The following is a 26,551-nucleotide window of genomic DNA, read 5'->3' as shown; positions in this document are numbered from 1 at the left end:
TAGAATATAGTAGCAGAGGAAATCTAGAGTTCATTAGGGTGTATCAAACAATGGTCAAAGCACACCAAACATTCACTAGGAATAAGTGATTCCTGTTCAAAAGACAGACCGGAATCTAAAGGACTTTGCTAACCACCCACAATCTCCACACACTATGATGGAGAATATGATTATACATGGCAAATAATGGTTATTTCCAATGCTTGAAAAAACTAAAGAGCATCAATTTAATTCTTTCCAATTATCATTGAGATTAGAAAACTGTATTTCATGCAAATAGTTGAATTTTTCCATTCACAAGAAAATTATGAAACATAATTCCTTTAATATTAAAAAAAGAATGAGTGAATTGTTTTGGAAACAGGACAGGGGTAAGCAGGAGCAATTAGACTTGGTTTTATTATGATCCCAGACCTGACCCCAACAGTGGCTAAGATACTGGACCAAAAACCCAATATTTTAGTATATTTGTAAAACTGTGCAGAAAGAAGATTCGCCCAGGGGTGATTGCATAAAAAAAATAGGGCGTTGCTATTTCTAAAACAAAGCATCATGAATACAATATTAAACTTAGACCCTTACAGCTTAGTATTATCCCGGAGCACTGTAACTCTCGATTAAACAAGAAATATACAGCTCTCAATCTATCTTCAGTTAGCATGGCATAGAGTAATACTTGCTTTATAAGACAGAGATGGGTCCAGATAGAACCCCTTCAGACTCTGGCTGAATATCTTCCAAAAAAGACTGGTTCACCGGCGTTTCTCAGCTTCTTCCTTGTACCCAGACAAGACTGCTCTGCTTTACAGATGATTACTCTTTTATAACTATCCTACTGAGAAGAGAATTGCAGACTCCGTTTCAGGCAAATCAGAATTCAAGTCTCTCTCCCAAAGCTATTCATTACCTCTGCATTCCTGGGCTCCACCCAGCAATGACTTCCATCTCCCCAAGCTGAAAAACAAATGATCTCTACAGGCTACAAAAGCATATCAACTCCCCAGGGATTTCCTAGAAGCAAAACAAAATCCTTTTTAAAAACATGACCAGTGCAGTCAAACACACTACAACCCAGGCTTTTAACCCTAAATTGTCCCAATATTTAGACGCTAATATTCCCCAAATCCTCCAATTGTCACAGTTTGGAGAAAAACACACAAGCAGGTCTTATTGAGCAGATTGATGGTACTGCAAGACTCAATGTTTTTAGTTCACCCAGGAACAAAGTAACTGTGACAAAGTCAAATAACCAGGACACAAACTACAGTACAATTATCTTGAGAACGGTACAACTAGACAGAGTCACTGGTTTGTCTGAAGTTTTCTCGTCACCACCTGTAACAAAGCAATGTGATTGCCAACAGTAATCAATCATTGTCATGCTGTTTTACACAAGTCACTGCAACAACACTACACACTTAAAAATATATATTTTTGGCAACTATCTTACTCTTAATTTTCATAGAATTTACAGAGCAGAAGGAGGCCATTCAGCCCATCGAGTCTGCACCGGCTCTTGGAAAGAGCACCCTACCCAAGTCAACACCGCCACCCTATCCCCATAACCCAGTAACCCCACCCAACACGAAGGGCAATTTTGGACACTAAGGGCAATTTAGCATGGCCAATCCACCTAACCTGCACATCTTTGGACTGTGGGAGGAAACCGGAGCACACGGAGGAAACCCACGCAGACATGGGGAGAACGTGCAGACTCCGCACAGACAGTGACCCAAGCCAGAATCGAACCTGGGACCCTGGAGCTGTGAAGCAATTGTGCTATCCACAAGGCTACCGTGCTGCCCCAATTGTTTGGTTTGTATCCTTGATTAACTGCTGTTCAGCAAGCTTTGGATGTTACATACAATCTAATCCTTTTGAAATAAATATTTTTGACAAAAACATATCTGTAGGCTTCAAGGAGCATTTTAAAGGAGGAATGAGAGGTCGAGTTAGGGAGGAAATTCAGAACTTTGGACTTAAGCAACTGAAGGACAGCCACCAACAGGGAAGGAATCAAAAGTGACAGATGAACAAGAGGCCAGAAATGGAAGTGGGTTGGCAGGTTGAGCTGGAGGTTATAAAGACTGGCCATGAAGATATTTGAAAACAAGATTGAGAATTGAAAAAACAAACGTGATGACAGACTCAAGAGCCAATGTAGATCAGCAAGCAAAGGGATGATGGCCACAGTCAGGAGAGCATTCCTATAACAGAAATCCAGTCAGACAGCAGTGACAGCCAGGAAATGTTATGGCGGTGGAAGTAGGCATCCTTGGTGATATTTAACTGGAGGAACAGATATTGAACTGGTGGAAATTTCAGCTCATCTAGTATTGAATTGCAGATAAGCTTCAGGATAAATCAGAGCAGAAAATTTGAGTGCTAATGCAAATGAAACGTCAATGCCTCAGAGTTAGGAAGTACATTTCGAGTGATAGGTTGGGGCGGGAGGTTTTCCAGGAATAAATATAGAAGGAAATGGGCTTGGGAGAAGGAAGATGATCACATCACAACAGCAAAAACACTCCAAAAGTATTTGATTTGCTGGGTAAGACCCCATATTAATTTTCTTTTTACAGGGAATGTTCAGAGATGGCTTTATCTGCAATTGACATGGGTGTAGGAGACCAGACAAGATCAAAGGCTCCAATTTATCAGTACCAATACCCATCCGGATCCTTCCTCCCCTCCTATCTGATCCCAGTTCTTGCTGTGTATTCACTGTACCCTCCGACCTTCCACTCTCTGATACTCAAATGATCAGTGCTCAGTAAGGATCAGTTTTATTCCCTTGCCCCACCCCAATGAATTTGAGACTCAGCATGATGTTGACCTCTTCTTCAGTCACCTCCATCTCCTTTCTCACTTCTTTGGGCAGGAGTCATCCCCACCTTCAGTATTCTCTCTCCGTCCTCTTACCCACTCTTGATCTTTTCATCGTTATGCCAACAAGTTTTCAAATCAGTCATCTTATTTTCTCTGCTCCTCTCACCACCATACCCTGTCCCCCTCAACTTGCTACACTCCATTCTCACTCCAAAGCTGTCTAATCAAACCTGTTGTCTGGCATACCGACCTCTTATCCTGCAGAGGCTGAATGCCAACACTCACGTCTTGCCGCCTAGACCATGAGCAGCTATTGGATAGGTACATGGATTACGGTAAAATGATATAGTGTAGATTTATTTGTTCTTAAGGGCAGCACGGTAGCATTGTGGATAGCACAATTGCTTCACAGCTCCATGGTCCCAGGTTCGATTCCGGCTTGGGTCATTGTCTGTGCGGAGTCTGCACGTCCTCCCCGTGTCTGCGTGGGTTTCCTCCGGGTGCTCCGGTTTCCTCCCAGTCCAAAGATGTGCGGGTTAGGTGAATTGGCCAATGATAAATTGCCCTTAATGTCCAAATTGCCCTTGGTGTTGGGTGGAGGTGATGAGTTTGGGTATGGTGCTCTTTCCAAGAGCCGGTGCAGACTCAAAGGGCCGAATGGCCTCCTTCTGCACTGTAAATTCAATGATAATCTATGATTAATCTAGGACAAAGGTTCGGCACAACATCGTGGGCCGAAGGGCCTGTTCTGTGCTGTATTTTCTATGTTCTATGTTATGACCTCATCAACTATCAAGCTATTATTTCCAGGATTGTCACTGACCACACCACCTCGGGAGATCTTCCCTCCACAGCCTCAAACTTCAGTATCCCAACCCCACAAAGCCCACTTTTACCTCCTTCCCAAAATATACAAAACAGGACTGTCCTGGTAGATCCATCATTTCAGCCAGTTCCTGGTCCTCTGAACGTATTTCTTCCCATCTACATTCCTAATTTATCTGACACCCTACATAATTTCAACGATTTCCACTTTCCTAGCCCTAACCACCTCTTCTTCACTATAGACATCGACTCTCTCTACACCTCCATCCCCCACCAGGTCAGTTTGAGGGCATTCCGCTTCTTCCTCGAATGGAGACCTGAACAATCTCCATTCACCACCAGCTTCCTCTGCTGAACTCATTCTCTTCTTTGGACAGCTTCCCCATTAACATTTTTAATTTCCTCCAAATAAAAAGATATGGCTATGGGTACTCATGGGCCTTAGTTATGCCTGTTTTATGTGGGGTATGTGGAACATTCATATGGAACATTCCTTCCAATCCCATTAAGGCCCCTGGATCTGGAGAAATTCAGCAATTTTGTTTCCAGTTTCCGCTCTTCAACTTCATATGGTTCATTTCTGATACATCCCTTCTTTCTCCATCTCCTGTGATGCATGGTCTACTAATATTCATCACAGGCCCACCAACTCCCCCAGCTACCTCAACTGCACTTCTTCCCAAGGACTGAATTCCATTCTCCCATTCTCACATCTATCTTGATGACGCTACCATCCACAACAGTGACAAGTCATCCTTTTTCCTCGCCACCAAACATCAAGCCATTGTTTCCCGGACTGTCACTGACCTCACCTTGCGCACCCCCCGCACCTTCCCACTAAGGCTGACAGGGCCCTCAACATTGTCCAGCCTATTTATTACACTTCTGCCCTCACTCCTTCTCTCTCCCAGAACCATATAGGGTTCCTCCTGTCCTCACTTTCCAGCAAACCCGTCTCAATTTTCAAAAGGATAACCTCCACCATTTCCACCAACTTGAATATATTTTCCCCTCACCACCTCTTGTCAGCATTCCTAAGGGACCATTCTCTCACCCTGGTCCATTCCACTGTCATCCCCAACACGTCATTCCCTTCCCACGCACTAACAGAAGGTGTAACACCTGCCTCTACCACCTCATAATCCAAGGCCCCAAACACTCCTTCCAGGTGAAGCTGTGATGCACTTGCACTTTTTTCAATTTAATCTACTGTATTTGGTGCTCGCAATGCAGTCTGCATGGGGAGATAAGACTGGGTGGCTTCACTCAGTCCACAAGCATGACCCAAACCTTCCTATTGCTTGCTATTTCAATTCACCATCTTGCTGTCATGCTCACATTTCTGTCCTCAGCCTGCTACAACGTTCCAGTGAAGCCCAGTGCTAGCTGGAGGAACAGCACATCTTCTGATTAGGCACCAAGTTCAGCAACTTTAGAGCATGAACTCTGTTCACCATTTTAATTCTCTCTCCCCTCCAAAACCCGACCCCAGTACCAGTCTGCATCTCATTCTCATATTTTGCTTTCAATGCTGATCTTTATTCCACTATTAACTACTGTTTCAATCTTTAATCGTATCATTACCACTTCCTTTGTCCCGTGTTCTATGATATTTGTCATTTAATCTCGCCGGACCTCCATTTAAAAAAATAATATTCTTTATTAGCGTCACAGGTAGGCTTACATTAACACTGCAATGAAGTGAAAATCCCCTAGTCGCCACACTTGGCGACTGTTTGTAATGTCCAATTCACCCAACAAGCACGTCTTTCGGGACTTGCAGAGAAACCGGAGCAAACCCATGCAGACACGGGGAGAATGTACAGACTCCGCAAAGACAGTGATCCAAGGCGGGAACCGAACCCAGGTCCTTGCACTGTTCCAACAGCATAAAAGCCATTAACATTTCTACCCCTCTCAGTTCTGACTGGATATTAGACTGTTAACTGTTGTTTCTCTTGTCAGGGATGCTGCTTTTCCAGATCAAGGTATATGTTGTGTTGCCCTATTATGTATTTTCTTTTCTTCCCATGTATTTAATGATCTGTTGAGCTGCTCGTGTACCTCTGTACACGTGACAATAAACAAATCCAATCCAATCCAATCCAAAGGCTGGTCCTGAATGTGGATTTGTGAGCTCAAATGAAGGGATAGCAGGATGGACGTGACATGTTTTCTAGAGGAAAATAAAATCGGAGCACTTTATCTGGAATGCCCCATTGCAATTACTGTCACATTGTATTTGACCTCAATGTAAATTTGTAAAAGGTTTGTCTAAATCTTGCCCAAGTCACAAGTTAGAATTGAAAAATCATAAAAAGGGACATCAAGACACAAGGCATTAGCTCAGACATGTACTAGACCAATGGGAACAACCCGTTGGGCCACGCAGCCCACTTCCTGGTGATGTGTTTTTAAGTTATCAGGCTTTCTAAATTCCAATTTACTGTCAAGCTATCAACTGTTGTTGCTTCCACCTCTATATCACTGAGTAAGGCTGCATATTGTACAGGCATCACATATTTTCAACCAACGTCAACTTGATTCAGAGCCAAATAAAACCTTGGGTTTTGCCAACAGGTGGATGTACACAACACCTATGATTTCAGAGAGAAAAATATTAGTTCAATTTACTGGACAACGCTAGAAATTCAAGGATCAAATCTAGCCACTATAATAATGGAGTCAGCATATGGCAAGAGGGCAAAGGGACATAATGCTGGCCAGCATATTACTTTGGGTGGAACAAAAGATAAACACTATTTGCTATAATGTTAATATCACCTGTACACATCGATAGGTGACATTATCATATCCAAAGTATTGTTTTATTTATTCAGGAGATGGAGGACTCACTGGTTAGATCAGCATTTATTGCCCATCCCTATTTGATTTATTAGTATACAGTGAGAAGTAGTTTCTTGCATGCTATACAGATAATGTATACCGTACATAGGGAAGGAAGGAGAGACTGCAGGATGTAATGTTACAGTCATAGCTAGGGTGTAGAGAAAAGATCAACTTAATAAGAGGTAGGTCCATTCAAAAGTCTTTTTTTTTTTTTTTTTTAATGTAAATTTAGTGTACCCAATTCATTTGACCCAGCGACAGTGAAGGAATGGCGATACATTCCCAAGTCAGGGTGGTGTGTGACTTGGAGGGGAACCCCCAGGTGGTGGGGTTCCAGGTATCTGCTGCTTTTGTCCTTCTAGATGGTAGTGGTTGTGGATTTGGAAGGTGCTGCTGAAGTAACCCTGGCGAGTTCCTGCAGTGCATCTTATAGATGGTACACACGGCTTCTATTGTTCAGTGGTGGAGGGATTGAATGTTTGTGGAAGGGGTAGCAATCAAGGGCTGCTTTGTCCTGGATGATGTTGAGTTTTTAAAAAATATTAATTTAGAGAAAAAATCATTTTTTCCAATTAAGGGGCAAATTAGAGTGGCCAATCCACCTAGCTTGCACATTTTTGGGTTGTGGGGGCGAAACCCACGCAAACACTGGGAGAATGTGCAAATTCCACACGGATCGAACCGTGAGGCCGCAGTACTAACCTACTGCGCCATCCTGCTGTCAGGTGTTTCTTGAGTGTTGTTGGAGCTGCACTGATCCTGGCAAGTGGAGAATATTCCATTACACTCCTGACTTGTAGATGGTGGACAGGCTTTTTGGGGGCAGGAGGGGAGTTATTCGTCATAGGATTCCTAGCCTTTGACCTGCGCTGGTAGCCAGTCTTAATATGGCTAATCCAGTTCAATTTGATTTATTGTCACGTGTACGGAGGTACAGTGAAAAGTATTGTTCTGCGTAGTCCAGGCAGATCATTCCATACATGAAAAAGCATAGGACAAATACACAATGTAAATAGGCACAGAGATCGATTGAAGCATATGGAGTGTAATACTACTCAGTAAAGAAGGTGTATGGAGAGATCAGTTCAGTCCATAAGAGGGTCATTTTGGAGTCTGGTAACAGTGGGGAAGAACAAAGAACAACAAAGAACAAAGAAATGTACAGCACAGGAACAGGCCCTTCGGCCCTCCAAGCCCGTGCCGACCATACTGCCCGAATAAACTACAATCTTCTACACTTCCTGGGTCCGTATCCTTCTATTCCCATCCTATTCATATATTTGTCAAGATGCCCCTTAAATGTCCCTATCGTCCCTGCTTCCACTACCTCCTCCGGTAGTGAGTTCCAGGCACCCACTGCCCTCTGCGTAAAAAACTTGCCTCGTACATCTACTCTAAACCTTGCCCCTCTCACCTTAAACCTATGCCCCCTAGTAATTGACCCCTCTACCCTGGGGAAAAGCCTCTGACTATCCACTCTGTCTATGCCCCTCATAATTTTGTATACCTCTATCAGGTCGCCCCTCAACCTCCTTTGTTCCAGTGAGAACAAACCGAGTTTATTCAATCGCTCCTCATAGCTTATGCCCTCCATACCAGGCAACATTCTGGTAAATCTCTTCTGCACCCTCTCTAAAGCCTCCACATCCTTCTGGTAGTGTGGCGACCAGAATTGAACACTATACTCCAAGTGTGGCCTAACTAAGGTTCTATACAGCTGCAACATGACTTGCCAATTCTTATACTCAATGCCCCGGCCAATGAAGGCAAGCATGCCGTATGCCTTCTTGACTACCTTCTCCACCTGTGTTGCCCCTTTCAATGACCTGTGGACCTGTACTCCTAGATCTCTTTGACTTTCAATACTCTTGAGGGTTCTACCATTCACTGTATATTCCCTACCTGCATTAGCCCTTCCAAAATGCATTACCTCACATTTGTCCGGATTAAACTCCATCTGCCATCTCTCCGCCCAAGTCTCCAGACAATCTAAATCCTGCTGTATCCTCAGACAGTCCTCATCGCTATCCGCAATTCCACCAACCTTTGTGTCGTCTGCAAACTTACTAATCAGACCAGTTACATTTTCCTCCAAATCATTTATATATACTACAAAGAGCAAAGGTCCCAGCACTGATCCCTGTGGAACACCACTGGTCACAGCCCTCCAATTAGAAAAGCATCCCTCCATTGCTACCCTCTGCCTTCTATGGCCTAGCCAGTTCAGTATCCACCTTGCCAGTTCACCCCTGATCCCGTGTGACTTCACCTTTTGTACTAGTCTACCATGAGGGACCTTGTCAAAGGCCTTACTGAAGTCCATATAGACAACATCTACTGCCCTACCTGCATCAATCATCTTAGTGACCTCCTCGAAAAACTCTATCAAGTTAGTGAGACACGACCTCCCCTTCACAAAACAGTGCTGCCTCTCACTAATACGTCCATTTGCTTCCAAATGGGAGTAGATCCTGTCTCGAAGAATTCTCTCCAGTAATTTCCCTATCACTGAAGTAAGGCTCACCGGCCTGTAGTTCCCGGAATTATCCTTGCTACCCTTCTTAAACAGAGGAACAACATTGGCTATTCTCCAGTCCTCCGGGACATCCCCTGAAGACAGCGAGGATCCAAAGATTTCGGTCAAGGCCTCAGCAATTTCCTCTCCAGCCTCCTTCAGTATTCTGGGGTAGATCCCATCCGGCCCTGGGGACTTATCTACCTTAATATTTTTTAAGACACCCAACACCTCGTCTTTTTGGATCACAATGTGACCCAGGCTATCTACACCCCCTTCTCCAGACTCAACATCTACCAATTCCTTCTCTTTGGTGAATACTGATGCAAAGTATTCATTTAGTACCTCGCCCATTTCCTCTGGCTCCACACATAGATTCCCTTGCCTATCCTTCAGTGGGCCAACCCTTTCCCTGGCTACCCTCTTGCTTTTTATGTACGTGTAAAAAGCCTTGGGATTTTCCTTAACCCTATTTGCCAATGACTTTTCATGACCCCTTCTAGCCCTCCTGACTCCTTGCTTAAGTTCCTTCCTACTTTCCTTATATGCCACACAGGCTTCGTCTGTTCCCAGCCTTTTAGCCCTGACAAATGCCTCCTTTTTCTTTTTGACGAGGCCTACAATATCACTCGTCATCCAAGGTTCCCGAAAATTGCCGTATTTATCTTTCTTCCTCACAGGAACATGCCTGTCCTGTATTCCTTTCAACTGACACTTGAAAGCCTCCCACATGTCAGATGTTGATTTGCCCTCAAACATCCGCCCCCAATCTATGTTCTTCAGTTCCCGCCTAATATTGTTATAATTAGCCTTCCCCCAATTTAGCACATTCATCCTCGGACCACTCTTATCCTTGTCCACCAGTAGCTGTTTTTGAACTCGTTAGTGTGTGTTCTCAGACTTTTTTTTATTTCCTGCCCGATGGAAGAGAGAATAACCCGGGTGGGAGGGGTCTTTGATTACACGGTCTGCTTTCCTGAGACAGCACAGGGTGCAGACAGAGTCAGTGGCTAGGAGGTGGTTTTGCGTGATGGACTGGGCGGTGTTCATTACTCTGTAGTTTAAGGTATGATCAGTTTCTGATCAATGGTTACTCCAGGTTGTTGATTGTGAGGGATTCAGCGATGGTAATGCCATTGAATGTCAAGGGGAGATGGTTAGATCCTTTCTTTTAAGAGATGGTCATTGCCTGGCACTTGCATGTAACTTGCCAGCCCAAGCCTGGATATTGTGCAGGTCTTGCTGCATTTGGACATGGATGGCTTCATTATCAGAGTTGCGAATGGTGAACATTGTGCAGTCATCTGTGTGCAGTCATCTGCGAACATCTGTGTGCAGTCATCTGCGAACATATCCACATCTGACTTTATGATGGAAGGGATGTCATTGGTGAAGCAGCTGAAGATGGTTGGGGCCAGGACACTACCCTGAGGAACTCTAGCAGTGATGTCCTGGAGTGGAGATGATTGACCTCCAACTATCACAACCATCTTCCTTTGTGGCAGGTATGACTTCAGCCAGTGAGGCCCCCCCCCCCCCCCCGATTCCCATTTAAAATACCGAATTATTTTTTTCCCCCAATTAAGGGGCAATTTCGCATGGCCAGTTCACTAGCCTGCTTTGGGTTGTGGGTGTGAGACCCACGCGGACACAGAGAATGAGCAAACAGGATTGAACCCAGGTCCTCGGCGTCCCCGGATTCCCATTCACTACAGTTTTGCTAGGGCATCTTGATGCCATACTTGGTCAAGGTCAGTCAGTCTCTCCTCTGGCATTCAGTTCTTTTGTCCATGTTTGAACCATGGTTGTAAGTAATAAGGTCAGAAGCTGAGTGACCCTGGCAGAACACGGAGCATCCATGGGTAGATTATTGCTGAGTAAGTGCCACTTGATAGCACAGTTGATGACTAGACTGATTGGGCAGTAATTGGTTGGGTTGGATTTGTCCGGTTTCTTGTATACAGGACACACCTGGGCAATGTTCCACATTGCTGGGTAGTTGCCAGTGTTGTCGCTGGACTGGACCAGCTTGGCTAGGGATGTGGAGTTTAGAATGAAAGACAGTAATATTGGCGCATAGTTCATTAACACCTCATTCTTTGGAGTACCAACCATAGGATGTTCAGCCGATCCGTTATTTGCAATGCACATGTTCACGTGGACATGAAAGGCCATAAAACATGAACCAATAGGGATTTCCTATAGTGTTCCCTCTAATGCTCTTCAAAAATAGATAGGTCATTTTGTTTGATTACATATAATAAAAAATGGGTCCAACATTTTTTATGGTTAACATGGGGAAATTTAGAATGCTGTCCAATACATTAATTACACATACATACAAATCTAAATAAATAAAGAGTAATAAACACCCGTGGCCATCTCAATACTCATGTATGAAAAGATTTGGAAATATTTCACCGGTCCTTCACTGTGGTTGGGACAAAATCCTGGAACTCTCCTGAACAGCGAATTATACCGACACCACGTGGATTGGAGCAGTTCAAAGAGACAGCTCACCACTACCTTCTCAAGGGCAGTTAGGGGTGGGCAACACATGCTGGCCCAGCCAGCGATGCCCACATCCCAGAATGATTTTCTGAGCTTTAACCTTCAGGAGTGTGGTTGGTAAAATGGCAAGACCAAAACATTGTGTTGATGGTTACAGCTGCTTTACTTCCTTGGTTACTTGGTGGCGATAGTTTGTGTAAATATACACGTTTTGAGAACACAAATACAAGGCGCTTTCTACCAAAGATCAGCGAGCCTGGCTCAACAGTATCGCCCTTCTCGCACCTATATTTCTATTGGTCAACACTCAATTATAGAAGGAGTTTTGACCCAACAAACTTGTCCCTTTTTTGGTTAATTTCAGCCGCGGCATCTCATCAAATAGTTCAACTTTGTTTTTCCTCCTCTCCAAAAAGGGATGAGGAATGGGACATTTGGCCCTGGTAATGTTGATAAATTAAAGATACTCACAAAGCCATAACCTCGAGATCGTCCGGTCAACCTGTCCGTTATCACCGCTGCTTCTTCAATCTCCCCGAATCGCTGGAAATACCGCCGCAGAGATATTTCGTTGCTGTGATAAGGTAACCCACCCACGAAGAGCTTTCGAAATACTCTATCCTTATTCATAGCTGGTATCAAGGACGGAAGAGGGGGGGGGGGGTGGAAGACACAAAAAAATATACAACTCGTACAATAAAAAAACGTTAAAAATCACGAGAGGAACTGATTATATGATTAGCAGTAATTAACTCATTATTAGCGTCCAGGTGAAGAGAATTCGTAATGGGCACACTTTGTGGGTAAGGAGTTACTCACTAGCTGGCTGAACGCGTGTCTGCTGCGGAATTCACTTCTTTGTCTCGCCGCTCACTCCCCCTCTTAGTTGCTTTTGTTTCTTTGTAACTCTCACAATGTATCCACCCGGGACCACGGGGACCCCCCTCCTAAACCCATTGGCTCACTCGGCGCCTATTCCCCGCCTTTGTGAAAGGATGTGTTTTTATCTTGGCTGCTGAACCTGTCAATCACTGGCACGTCCGGACTTCCTTTAACAGCAATCGATTCATAACGACCAAAGAGGATATTTAAGGTCACTGAGCCACTCCAGCTCTCTGATCATTAAACCTTGCGTATTGATCGCGCTAATATGTTGTATCATTGATAACTGCGGGTCAGGATTAATATCAGAAGCCTCTGCCTCTATTTTTAATGAGCATGTGGAAAGGGGTAGTGTAACCGAAGAACTCCGACGCCGTCTGCTGGAAATGGACTGCTAAACACTCGATTGGGATTCAACATATTCTCGAATGAATTCTTTTAGTTTTTTTCGTTTTACTTCCCAGCTGCAAATCTCTCGATTCAAATATCAGTGCGTTAATGTATCATAGTCAAATCAAGCCTTACCCACCCGTGCAGTGGGTTGTATAATAACATAGCAATTCTTCCTTCCCCCCCCCCCCCCCCCGAAATCTAAAGGCAATGCCCCACAGAAATTGGGGTTCAAAACGGAGCTCTACAATTATCTGCTGTCATTTTATTTTTGAAGTTTTATGCATCGACGCGCTGCTCCTCTGTTTCCGATTCCTCCCCACGATTGGTCGTGCCCTCCACCTCAGGCTGCTTATAAATAATAACCTTAGCCAAGCGGCATCCATTAATGTGGCAGCCACTTGCCATTATTCCACGGAATTGGGTCTCCCGTTTTCCTACATTATCTTTTTAGTGTCAACTGGGGCGCAGTTGGTAGCACCTGCAGTTGTGGATTCAACTCCCAACCTTGGACTTGAACACAAAATCTAGATTGTGCTGTTTGCTTGGCAAGATGTTAATGCCTGCCTTCAGGTTGACATGAACCGTCCTAACTCACTATTCTGGAAATGAGAAATGAAAATCCCCAGTGTCCTGGTCAATCTTTATCCATCAATCACATCACAAACAGGATTATTTGGTCATTATCACATTGTGGGTGTTTTCTGTGTGCAAATTGGTTGTGCTTCTGAGATTACAACAGTGATTACACTTCAAAGTAATTAGTTGCCTGCAAAGTGTGGTCACAAAAGTGTAAATCCTTCTAAGTGAAGACTAATAATAACAACAGCAGTCTGTATTTACATAGCACAGCCCGAGGTGGTTCTCAGCAGCATTATCGAGCAAGATTTCATACCAAGCCACACACAGATATTAGGGCAAGCAACCAAACGCTTGATCAAAGAGGTACGTTTCAAGAAGAGTCTTAAAGGGGGAAAGTAGGAAAGAGTGGAGGAGAGATTTATAATAATAATAATCTTTATTGTCACAAGTAGGTTTACATTAACACTGCACTGAAGTTACTGTGAAAAGCCCCTAGTCACCACATTCCGGCACCTGTTTGGGTCCACAGAGGGAGAATTCAGAACGTCCTATTACCTAACAGCTCATCTTTCGGGACTTGTGGGACGAAACCCTCACAGACACAGGGGGAATGTGCAGACTCCACACAGACAGTGACCCAAGCCGGGAATTGAACCTGGGACCCTGGCGCTGTGAAGCAACTGTGCTACCGTACCGCCCTTTAGGGAAGGAATTTCAGAGCTTGGGGCCCAAGCCGTTGAAAGAATGCCTGCCAAAGATGGGGTCATCAAAACTGCAAGTGCCTAAGAGACCAGAATTGGAAAATTACATATATCTCGGAGGATTATGGGGCTGGAGGAGCTTACAAAGATGTGGAAGGGTGAGGCCATGTAGGATTTGAAAACAAGGAAAAATTACTCGACCAATCTCCAGCGGACACTCGCATACATTTGACCACACAGATAGTGTCAAGTAAGTTAGATGTTAAAAGAGTTTTATTTATTTAAATAGTAACCATTTTTAAGGGGAGATGGTGGCATAGTGGTAAGGTCACTGGAATAGTAATTCAGAGGTCCAGGCTATTGTTCGGAGGACACGGGCTCAAATCCCACCATTGCAGCTGGTGGCATTTGAATGCAATTAATAAATCTGGAATTGAAAGCTAGTCCCAGTATTAGTCACCATGAAAGTATCATTGGTTGTTGCAAAACTCCATCTTGTTCACTAATGCCCTTTTGGAAGGAAATTAAATGAAAAAATGAAAATTGCTTATTGTCACAAAGTAGGCTTCAAATGAAGTTACTGTGAAAAGCCCCTAGTCGCCACATTCCGGCGCCTGTTCGGATGAGCTATCCTGTTCAGCTCTAAGTTTTTAAAAATTAATTAGTGGGCTTGTTTCCTTTCCCTAATTGCCCTTGAAAAGGTGGTGGTGAGCTGCCTTCTTGAACCGCTCCAATCCATGTGGTGTTCAGGGGGGAATTCCAGGATTCTGACCTGGCGACAGTGAAGGAACGGCAATATATTTCCAAGTCAAGATGGTGAGTAGCTTGGAGGGGAACTTCCAGGTATTATTCCAATGTGTCTGCTGTCTTTGCTCCCACCTCCCCACCCTTGATGGTAGAGGTCACGGGTTTGGAAGGTGCTGTCAAAAGGTATGGGAGTTCAGGTGATGAGAGAGCAGAATATTTTTTAAATGATGAGAAATTATTGTTAGTGTTCATAGGGATTTAAAAAATCTGAAACACAAAGTTAATGTGATGGTATTGCAAGCAAATTTAAAAAAGAAATAATTTACGGAATGTGGGCATCATTGGTTAGGCCAGCATTTATTGTCCATCCCTAGTTGCCCTTCAGAAGGTACTGATGAGTTGCCTTCTTGAACCATTGCAGTCCTTCAGGTGTAGGTACACCCACTATGCTGATAGGGATAGAGTTCCAGGATTTTTCCCCAGCACAGTGAAGGAACTGCAATATATTTCCAAGTCGGGGTGGTGTGTGACTTGGAGGGGAACCTCCAGATGGTGAGGTTCCCAGGTATCCGCAGCTCTTGTCCTTCTAGATCAGTGTTCTTCAAACATTTTTTCCAGGGACCCATTTTTGCCAACCGGCCTACCTTCGCGACCCATGCCGGCCGACCTGAGCAACCCACCATTTTCTCTTACCTTGTTTGCTGCTGATAAAAATGGAGGAAATGGCTTTGGGTCCCTTTGGCCTTCATACACGCTCCTCCAATGGAACCTGTTGGATGAAGGTGAAGACTTCCTGTGTCGGAAAGTATGGAGTCTCCAGCTGTCCAAAGTTCTGAATTTTTTTCCTGTAAAATGTTATCAAATAAACCCCCCCCCGGACTTGTAAAAAAAGAATTAAATGAATAAAATAAATGAATAAACCCCCCCCGAACTTGTAAAAAAAATAAAATGAATAAAATAAATGAAAAAAAAAATTAAATGAATAAAATGAATTAAAAAACCTGAACTTGAAACAAAAAGCTGCGACCGTTTAAAAAAATAGCGGTAGCACTGCGCATGTGCGCCCGATCATCGGCGCGCATGCGCATAGTTTTGCACTATTAAAAGCCGGCTGCTGCGCGGGGATTTGCATGATCGGGAGCGCCACGAAGGACAGGCTCCGCGACCCTCCCGACACCCGCCCGCGACCCACCCGCGGGTTGCGCCCCTGTCTTTGAAGAACACTGTTCTAGATGGTAGTGGTCGTGGGTTTGGAAGGTGCTGTTTAAGGAACCTCGGTGAGTTATTGCAGTGCATCTCGTAGATGGTACACACAGCTGCCACTGTTCATCGGTGGTGGAGGGTTTGAATGTTTGTGGAAGGAGGAGCAATCAAGCGGACTACTTTGTCCTGGATGGTGTCGAGCTTCTTGAGTGTTGTTGGAGCTGCACTCATCCAGGCAAGTGGAGAGTATTCCATTACACTCCAAACTTGTGCCTTGACCCACGCCGGCCGACCTGAGCAACCCACCATTTTCTCTTACCTTGTTTGCTGCTGATAAAAATGGAGGAAATGGCTTTGGTTAGGCTTGTGGGGGGTCAGGAGGTGAGTTACTCGCCATAGGATTCTTAGCCTTTGACCTGTCTTGGTCATTAACAGTGTTAATGTGTTGAGTTCAGTTCAGTTTCTGATCAATGTTAACCTCCAGGATGTTGATGGTGAGGGCTTCAGCAAAGGTAATGCCATTGAATGTCAAGGGGCGATGGTTCGATGCTCTCTTGTAGGAGATGGTCTTTGCTGGCACTTGTGTGGCGCAAATATAACTTGCCACTTGTCAGCCCAAGCCTGGATACTGTCCAGGTCTTGCTGCATTTGGACGTAGATTGCTTCATTATCTGAGGAGTCGCGAATGGTGCTGAACATTGTGCAGTCATACACAAACATCACCACTTCTGACCTTATGATGAACGGCAGGTCATTGATGAAGCAGCTGAAGATGGTTGGGCTGAAGACACTACGCTGAGGAACTCCTGCAGTGATGTCCTGGAGCTGAGGTGATTGACCTCCAACCACCACAACCATCTTCCTTTGTGCCAGGTATGGCTCCAACCAGCAGAGAGTTTTTCCTGATTCCCATTGATTCCAGTTTAGCTAGGGCTCTTTGATGCCATACTCGGTCAAATGCTGTCTTGATGTCAAGGACAGTCACCCTTATCTCTGGCATTCAGCTCTTTTGTCCATGTTTGAACCAAGGCTGTAATGAGGTCAGGAACTAAGTGACCCTGGTAGAACCCAAACTGAGCGGTCGTGAGCAGCACCGATGATGACTCCTTCCATCACTTTGCTGATGATGGAGAGTAGACTGATAGGTCAGTAATTGGATGGGTTGGGTTTGTCCTCTTTCTTGCATACAGGACACACCTGGGCAACTTTACACATTGCTGGGTAGATGCCAGTGTGTAGCAGTACTGGAACAGCTTGGCAAGGGGTGCGGCAAGTTCTGGAGCACAAGTCTTCAGTACTATTGCCGGAATATTATCAGGACCCATAGCCTTTGCAGTATCCAGTGCCTTCAGCCGTTTCTTGGTATCACGTGGAGTGAATCATATTGGCTGAAGACTGATATCTGTGATGCTGGGGACCTCTGGCGGAGACCTAGATGGATCATCGACTCGGCACCTCTGCTGAAGACCGTTGCGAATGGCTCGGCCTTGACTTTTCCACATATGTGCTGGTTCCCCCATCATTGAGGATAGGGATATTTGTGGAACCTCCTCCTTGAATGAGTTGTTTAATAGTCCACCACCATTCATGGCTGGATGTGGCAGGACTGCAGTGCTTAGATTAGGAAGGAAAATGATATATTGGCCTTTAATACAGAGATGTTGGCATTAGAAGAGTAAGGAAACCTTATTGCAATTGTACAAGGCTTAGGTGAGACCACACCTGGAATATTGTGTACAGCTTTGTTGTCCATACCCAAGGAAAGGTATAATTGCCTTGGACATGGGTGCAACTAAGGCTTATTAGTTTGATTCCTGGGATAAGAGAGTTGTGCTATGACAAGAATATCATATGAGAAGAGTGGACCTATCCTCTTTGAAGTTTAGAAGAACGATCAAGCATGACCGGGTCATTGGATATGAGATTATGGCCTCATTAAGTTTAAAGCCATTATTTGATCCATTTGCCAAAAGATAAGACCATCAGTTTCCTGTTTCAGGTAGAAAATAACCAATAAAATATAACATCTTATGCGCAGAAAAATACCAAAATAGAGAATGTTCTTCTTGATCTGTAAGCCTTACATTTCTGTACATGCAACTAGCCAAAAGAAAAAATAGTCAGAGAAATCCAAATATCCACTTTCGTAAAGTGTGCTTTGTTATCCATTTTCTCTTCTCCCTCCCTGAAGGTTCTGATGTTTGCTGGGGTGCAGTTCCATGGGTGCTGGTCGCCCCTAGTACGTTTTAACACACTTTCCGGTAAAGATCACAAGAGATCAGAATCAGGAATGGCCAATTGATATTTCCACACACCCCTCTACCACCTGTCCTTCCAATGCCAGCTAGATTATGGAGTATGCGACTCTACTGAACCATATATTTATTAAGTCACCAAGATAATTTATGGGAATAGTCCTTAATTCCAACTACTTTTTAAATGAGGAAACTGATCGCTGTTTGCAGAATTTATTATTTGTAGCCCAAAGACCATAGCTGTTTAAATTACATCTCCCAATTGTTTTCTTCTTATTCGGCTGTTAACACCATAAACTCTGCTGATAGATGTGTCGTACATTTATTTATTACCTTGTATGATTATAGCACATTATAGATTCATTATAGTAAGATTGAGCATGAGTGTGCAATGTGTGCTTGATCCCATATTATAATAATTCAAGTTGTCGGCATTTGATTTCTGACAGTTGCCGGTTGGGTGTGCGGGTGAAGCTATCCATCTTTGACACATATTTCTCAGGTGGAGTTGTTAATTTTGCTCTTACGTCCATGCTATGCTTATCAAGACAGAGTGAATGGGTCTTGAAGCCAATATCCTCTTGCACACGTGCAAGTTGCTTGTACAGAGCAGTCAAAGCATCCCTGAAACACAGGAATAAGAATTAAAGCAATTGTAAAGTTAGGTCATCATCACGTTTTTTTCTCTTCTGCTTTCAACAAATTCCACCATTTATCTCAGTAATTCTACACTTCACACTCAACTACAACATAACCTAACAATCTTAAACTCCAGAATTGGTCATTATGATTTTCTTTATCAGGTGGCACACTGATGAGGCTCTTAGAGCGGGACAATGAAAGTTCTTGCTGCAGTTTCCTTCTCACCGCAGCTGTGCCATCACGAGGAGGCACCAAATGAAAGCTTCCTCACTAGGAGACAAATTTAACCCTAGCTGAACTTGCAAATTTTTAATAATAATAATCTTTATTGTCACAAGTAGGCTGCAATGAAGTTACTGTGAAAACCCCTAGTTCGGGGCCTGTTCGGGCACACAGAGGGAGAATTCAGAATGTCCAAATTACCGAACAGCACGTCTTACGGGACTAGTGGGAGGAAACCGGAGCACCAAGAGGAAACCCACGCAGACACGGGGAGAACGTGCAGACTCCACACAGCCAGTGACCCAGCCGGGAATCGAACCTGGGACCCTGGCACTGTGAAGCTACTGTACTAACCACTGTGCTACAGTGCTGCCCACATCAAGCAGCTAATTACATTGGAGGTGGAATGCAGGTAGTTTAATGCAGAAAGTAGAATTTTCCCTTTGAGGTGATGATTTCTTTACTAGGTTTCAATGGAAGATGATTACTTGTAAAATAAAAACAATTTGCTTCCAATCACTGATCATATGATCAAGCTGCCTGGGAGATAAACAATAGTAGTGGATGGGTAAATAAAAAGTTAGTTGAAAGGAGACAGGGGAATAAATTCCTGCGTGTTCTTCTATTTTTCAAGCAATTCAGTTTGAACATTTATTTCAAGCCAAATTCAATTGAAAGTTTGCACTGGCTAACAAGGTTTAAAACTCAATAACTGAAGGGCTCTACTAACAGTGCATTGGACTTCTAGGATAGTCATGCTAAGACAGAGAGAAAGTGAGTTCCTAAATGCAAGATTCCAGAGTTAAAGAATCATAGAACTAGGATAGTTTTGACTCAAGGTGGTTGCGCTTAAGATGCTAGTGACGCCTATGCAAATATTGTGCAGATTTCATCTCCTTATTTAAGGAAGGATGTAAATGCATTGGAGGCAGTTCAGAGGACATTTACTTGATTTGTTCCTGGAAACAGCAGGTTGTCTTACGAGGATAGATTGGAAATGCTAAGTTTGTTTCCACTAGAGCTTAGAAGGGTGAGGGCTGACTTGATTATAAGCATATAAGATCATAGAACAGTGCAGAAGGAGGCCATTTGGCCTAGAGTCTGCACCGACCCTCTGAAAGAGCACCCTGCCTAGGCTCACTCCCCCACACAAATAGCCCTATTCTTGTAACCCCATAAACTAACCTGCACATCTTTGGACACCAAGGGGCAATTTGGCATGGCCAATCCACCTAACCTGCACGTCTTTGGACTGTGGGAGGAAACCGGAGCACCCAGAGGAAACCCACATAGACACGGGAGAATGTGAAAATGAAATATTCACCACCACAAATAGCCTTGAAACGAAACTCCCGAGGCCTTGTTCATTGTAGCTGGGGACTTCAATCAGGCCAAGCTCAAGAGCGTACTACCAAGTTACCACGGACTCGTCACCTGTTCCACCAAAGGCCCAAACACCCTGGACCACTGCTACACAAATATCAAACATGCCTACCGCTCTATCGCCCGCCCACACTTTGGCAAATCTGACCACAAGCCTGTGCTCCTGCTCCCGCTTATAAGCAAAAACTGAAGCGGAAGAATCCGTGAAAGTCGTGCATTGTTGGTCTGAGGAATTGGATGATCTCCTACGGGACTGCTTAGAGTCAGTGGACTGGTCAGTATTTAAAAACTCTGCGACCTGCCTGAACGCGTATGCCACTACAGTAACTGACTTCATTAGTAAGTGTGTAGAAAAGTGTGTGCCAAAGAAGCAAATCCGCGTGTTTCCCAACCGGAAACCCTGGATGAACAGGGATATGCACTGCTTGCTGAAGTCTAGGTCTGAGCCGTTCAAGTCAGGCGACCTTGATCAATACAAGAAAGCCAGATATGATCTAAAGAAATCCATCAAAGATGCCAAAAGACAGTACCGGACCAAGCTCGAGTCGCAGGCTAGCCACACGGATCCCCGCCGTCTATGGCAAGGTCTGCAAGACATGATGGACTACAAGATGAAGGCATGTAAAATCGTTGGCTCCAATGCATCCCTCCCTGATGGGCTCAACGCATTCTATGCCCGCTTTGAGCAAGAGGTCAGCGAGAGCGAGCCCTCCACCACAGAAGCCGCGAATGAACTTGTATCTGAGATCACCACTGCAGACGTCAGAGCAGCCTTCTCGTAGGTCAACCCACGGAAAGCCACTGGCCCGGATGGGGTACCCGGATGAGCACTTGGGTCTTGCGCGGATCAGCTGGCGGGGGTATTCGCAGACATCTTCAACCTCTCTTTACAACAATCTCAGGTCCCTATCTGCTTCAAGAAGCCGACCATCATCCCTGTACCAAAATAAAGGTCAAGCAGCGTGCCTTAATGACTATCGTCCAGTGGCTCTGACATCCATCATCATGAAGTGCTTCGAAAGGTTAGTCATGGCACAAATCAATTCTAGACTCCCGGATTGCCTTGATCCACTACAGTTCGCCTATCGCTGCAACAGGTCCACAGCAGACGCCATCTCCATGGCCCTGCACTCTACCCTGGAACACCTAGATAACAAAGACACCTATGTAAGACTCCTATTTATCGACTACAGCTCAGCCTTCAACACCATAATTCCTACGAAACTCATCTCCAAACTCCGTGGCCTTGGCCTCGGCTCCTTCCTCTGCGACTGGATCCTGAACTTTCTAACCCACAGGCCACAATCAGCAAAGATAGGCAACAACACCTCCTCCACGATCATCTTCAACACCGGTGCCCCACAAGGGTGTGTCCTCGGCCCCCTACTATACTCCTTATACACATATGACTGTGTGGCCAAATTCCCCTCCAATTCGATTTTAAAATTTGCTGATGACACCACCGTAGTAGGTCGGATTTCAAACAATAACGAGACAGAGTACAGGAATGAGATACAGAATCTGGTGAACTGGTGCGACGACAATAATCTCTCCCTCAATGTCAACAAAACGAAGGAGATGGTCATCGACTTCAGGAAGCGTAGTGAAGAACATGTCCCTGTCTACATTAATGGGAACGAAGTGGAAAGGGTCGAGGGCTTCAAGTTTTTAGCTGTACAGATCACCAACTGGTCCCCCCATGCCGACACTATAGTTAGGAAAGCCCACCAACGACTCTACTTTCTCATAAGACTAAGGAAATTTGGCATGTCAGCTACGACCCTCCCCAACTTCTACAGATGCACCATAAAAAGCATTCTTTCTGGTTGTATCACAGCTTGTTATGGAGCCTGCTCTGCCCAAGACCGCAGGAAACTACAAAACGTCGTGATTGTAGCCCAGTCCATCATGCAAACCAGTCTCCCATCCATTGACTCTGTCTACAATTCCCGCTGCCTCAGAAAGGCTGCCAGCATAATTAAGGACCCCATGCACCCCGGACATACTCTTTTCCACCTTCTTCCGTCAGGAAAAACATACCAAAGTTTGAGGTCACGTACCAACCGACTCAAGAATAGCTTCTTCCCTACTGCCATCAGACTTTTGAATGGACATACCTTGTATTCAGTTGATCTTTTCTCTACACCTTGCTATAACTGTAACATTATATTCTGCAGTCTCTCCTTCCTTCCATCCCTATGTACGGTATGCATTGTTTGTACAGCATGCAAGAAACAATACTTTTCACTGTATATTAATACATGTGACAATAATAAATCAAATCAAATCAAAACTCCACACAGACAGTTACCCAAGGCTGGAATCGAACCCGGGTCCCGAGTGCAGTGATGTAGCAGTGCTAACCACTATGCCGTCAATATAAGATCCTGAATGGTTTTGACAAGGTAGATGTGGGTGAGTCCAGAACTAGGTGGCACTGTTTTAAAATTAGGGGTCACCCTTTTAGGACAGAGATGAGGAGAATTTATGTATCTGATAGACAAAATGATGTATTGCAATAGTTAAATATCCTTTCTCCAATTGTGTATTTTCAATCCAATATAGGTAAAAGTGTTAGTTTTTACATTTAAAGTCATTCACAGCACAAAGGGCGCAAAATGAACACATTATTAAATATGTTCTGGCAGTAAGAATGTTTGAGCATACTGGACGGGGTCTGGTCACAATTGTTTGTTGCCTTAGGGTCGGTGGTACACATATTGGACAGGTGGAGCTTTACAAACTAAGTTCAAATTTGTAAATTCCTAATCGGTTACATTATCAGATGATGAGAATAGAAGATTGGGCAACAATTGAAAAGAAACAATCTGCGAGGTTACAGGAGAAGGCAGGAGAATGGAACCAGTTGAAATGTTCATTCGGAGAGCCAGTGTAGACACAATGGGCTGAATGGTCTTCTGCCCTGTTACAATTCTGTCTTTCTGTAACTGTCTCTGGAAGAAGCTCAAACCTCTGAGCAGCTGAGTGTTGTGTTTGGTGTTCGATGTCTAGCAAGGAATCTACCAAACAACTTGTGACTTGTCCAAATCGGGATCTGTATTAAATCACACGTGGTAAGATAGCAATCTATTACAGAGCAAGTTATCATGGAGTTTCTTTGTATTTCCCTGGAACTACCCCTAGGCATGACTGTCCTCGTGTACGTCTTATAACCATCCCCCAATCACCGGATCTGCCCGCACTTATATCGGAGTGCCTTGTCACATGACCACTGTATCGGGACTGCATGGTGGTCTGTACTGCCATCTGCTGGTTGGAGGTCACACCACATTCCCTCTTCCTCAGAAAACATTAATGTTTGTTTACAACGATTATTACTATTTTAACTTTGTACATTTGTGATATATTTAAACAACGTGAACAAGTTAAACTAGGATGTCCATGAACATGATATGCTTGGTCAGTGTCCGTCTCTTTTGCACAAGCCATTGTGCCTCCCTTACGGGATCACCCCCCGTGATCATTTGGGTTATTGTCAGCCTTTTCGAAGACTGGTTTACGTGCAGGCCTCTTACTTTGTCTCTTCTTTACTCTGTACCTTTGATTGCCATGCGCGAGTCACCAGCTTCTTTCTTTTTTGCTTTTTGCCACAACGCTGTTTACTGCTTCTGTGCGTTTTCTGTTACTTTTGTCTCTGGTTTATCAGTAATGACCTCACCTTCTCTTTTGCTTTTGTCATTGGGATGAGCTAGCTCTCCCAGTCTTCTCCTCTTCCTCCTTCTTGTTTTGACAATTGGTTTGCGAATTATTTTGTGTTTGTGTTGAGGCTTGGCAGCCTCTGGTTCGGTGCTGGTCTGCATCCTGTGCTCGGAGGTCTGTGGAGTCTCAGGTGGATCATGAGGAGCTAACGCGTCATCACTGGGTTGTGTGACCATGCCCACTTCTGCGGCCTCAACGGGATGTTGGAGCGCCTCGCTATTTAGTGCCTGGGTGGAGGTTAGATCTACGGCAACAGGTGTTGCCCCTTCTTGGCTCGCTGGGGCATTTCTCAATGGCTTCTCTTCACTAGAAATAACGATGCTGACACCCTATGGTCATGATGATCCAGAAGTTGGGTCATCATGGTCTTGTTGGGGAATATATGATTGATCTGTTGAGCTGCATTGTGAGATAGTCATCAGCTCCTCTGCTGTTTCACTCTCAGTGTTGTCAATCTCTTCAACATCAGAGTTGCTATCATAATATTCATCATCGATGTCTTCCCACTCATCCTCAGAATCCTCGAGGATCTCTGCTGTTTCACTCTTGGAGTCATCAATCTGTTGAACACCAGAGTTGCTACCATCATATGCACATCAATGTCTTCCCATTAATCATCAGTATCCTTGAGGATCAGGGCATCGACTACTGGAATCATTTCAGAGGCCTGAAACAATCCATGAAGTACCTCTGGACCAAGCGTCTCTAAGATTGGGATGATGTTGTCTGTTTATAGCTCATTCTGCTGGTCCTCTGTGACAGCAGCAACTTTGATCTCAGTTTCTATTTTGGAGTGCGCCATCTCAGAGCTTCCGCTCTTCTCAGCATTCAGCGCAGTCTGGGCATCCCCCTGAGACCATCTCTTCATTCCTTCCAAACTACCGGAGTAGTGCTTCTTGGGACTTCTCATTAAGCCCATCCTGCGAAGATCGACGAGCAGTTCATACTGGTCTTCATCTGTCTCATCTTCCATGCCATTACTTTCTGCATCCTCTTCGAAGTCTTCAAACATATTCATAGTACTCCACCTGACATTTTTGCCCCCCCTTCTGTCGATTTTACAGCCTGTGCACCCCATGATTTCTGGTTCATCAAAGAATGATTGAAGCGGCTGCAAATCCATCGGATATACTTTGTGATCACCTTGGGCGGGATTCTCCGACCCCACGCCGAGTCGGAGAATCACCAGGAGCTGGCGTGAATCCCGGCCCCGTCATGTCCTGAAGTCTCCGCCACTAGAGAGTCAGCGGGGGCGGGAATCGCGCCGCGCCGGTTGGCGGGGGCGGGAATCGCGGCGCTCCGGTCGGCGGGCCCACCCCCGCCGATTCTCCGGCCCGCGTTGGGCCGAAGTCCCACTGCTTGAATGCCTGTCCCGCCAGCGTGGATTAAACCACCTTTTGAACGGCGGGACAAGGCGGCGCGGGCGGGCTCTGGGGTCCTGGGGGGGGGGGGGGGGGGGGGCGCGGGGCGATCTGGCCCCGGGGGGTGTCCCCACGGTGGCCTGGCCCGCGATCGGGGCCCACCGAACTGCGGGCGGGCCTGTGCCGTGGGAGCACTCTTTTTCTTCTGCCTTCACCATGGTCTTCACTATGGCGGAGGCGGAAGAAACCCCCTCCCCTGCGCATGCACGGGGATGATGTCAGCAGCCGCTGACGCTCCCGCGCATGCTTCCGCGCGGGCCTAGCCCCTCAAGGTAAGAGCTTGGACCCTAAAGGTGCAGAGACTTCCGCACCTTTGAGGCAGCCCGACGCCGGAGTGGTTCCCGCCACTCCATCCCGCCGGGACCCCCCGCCCCGCCGGGTAGGGGAGAATCCCAGCCCTTGTTTGCGAACTACTCATTGGGTTCGAACTTAAACTCCAGAGCGGAGCTCCTTGGCTTCTCATGCTCTGAACATTTAACATTCACATCTTGTACGTGCTTTAATACGGGTTTGACACGCTCCTGTATCATGCCACTGAGCACATGCACTCAACTTTCTACAGATGTGCCATAGAGAGCATCCTAACCGGTTGCATCACAGCCTGGTATGGCAACTGCCCGGCCCAAGATGGCAAAAAACTGCAGAGTGTGGGGAACTCAGCCCAACGCATCACACACGCTTGCCACCCTCCCAGTGATACTGTCTACACCTCCCGCTGCCTCAGGAAGGCAGGCAGCATTGTTAGAGACCCCTCACACCCAGGCTTTGCCCTCTTTCAGACTCTTCCATCAGGCAAAAGATACAGAAGTCTGAAGACTTGCACATCCAGACATAGGAACAGCTTCTTCCCCACAGCTACTAGTCTCCTCAACG

At 45.2% G+C, this 26,551-nt stretch overlaps 2 protein-coding genes across 2 annotated transcripts in view; both read right to left on the bottom strand.

The window, feature by feature from the left end:
- Nucleotides 1-12,481, bottom strand: part of LOC140416976 (RNA-binding protein 38-like) — a 29,727-nt gene extending 17,246 nt beyond the window's left edge. The window contains exons 1-2 of the mRNA XM_072501164.1: nucleotides 12,350-12,481; nucleotides 12,002-12,162 (exon numbers count right to left, since the gene is read on the bottom strand). Coding sequence (XP_072357265.1) covers nucleotides 12,002-12,160 — 159 coding nt within the window. The 5' untranslated portion in view covers nucleotides 12,161-12,162; nucleotides 12,350-12,481. The remainder of the gene's footprint in view (nucleotides 1-12,001; nucleotides 12,163-12,349) is intronic.
- A 6,008-nt stretch (nucleotides 12,482-18,489) lies between these two features.
- The window catches only part of tekt2 (tektin 2 (testicular)), an 83,991-nt gene continuing 75,929 nt past the window's right edge, over nucleotides 18,490-26,551 (bottom strand). The window contains exon 10 of the mRNA XM_072501159.1: nucleotides 18,490-18,914. Coding sequence (XP_072357260.1) covers nucleotides 18,701-18,914 — 214 coding nt within the window. The 3' untranslated portion in view covers nucleotides 18,490-18,700. The remainder of the gene's footprint in view (nucleotides 18,915-26,551) is intronic.

This window comes from Scyliorhinus torazame, chromosome 1, assembly GCF_047496885.1.
Source record: "Scyliorhinus torazame isolate Kashiwa2021f chromosome 1, sScyTor2.1, whole genome shotgun sequence".
NCBI lineage: Eukaryota > Metazoa > Chordata > Chondrichthyes > Carcharhiniformes > Scyliorhinidae > Scyliorhinus > Scyliorhinus torazame.
This window is presented reverse-complemented; position numbering and strand designations above follow the sequence as displayed.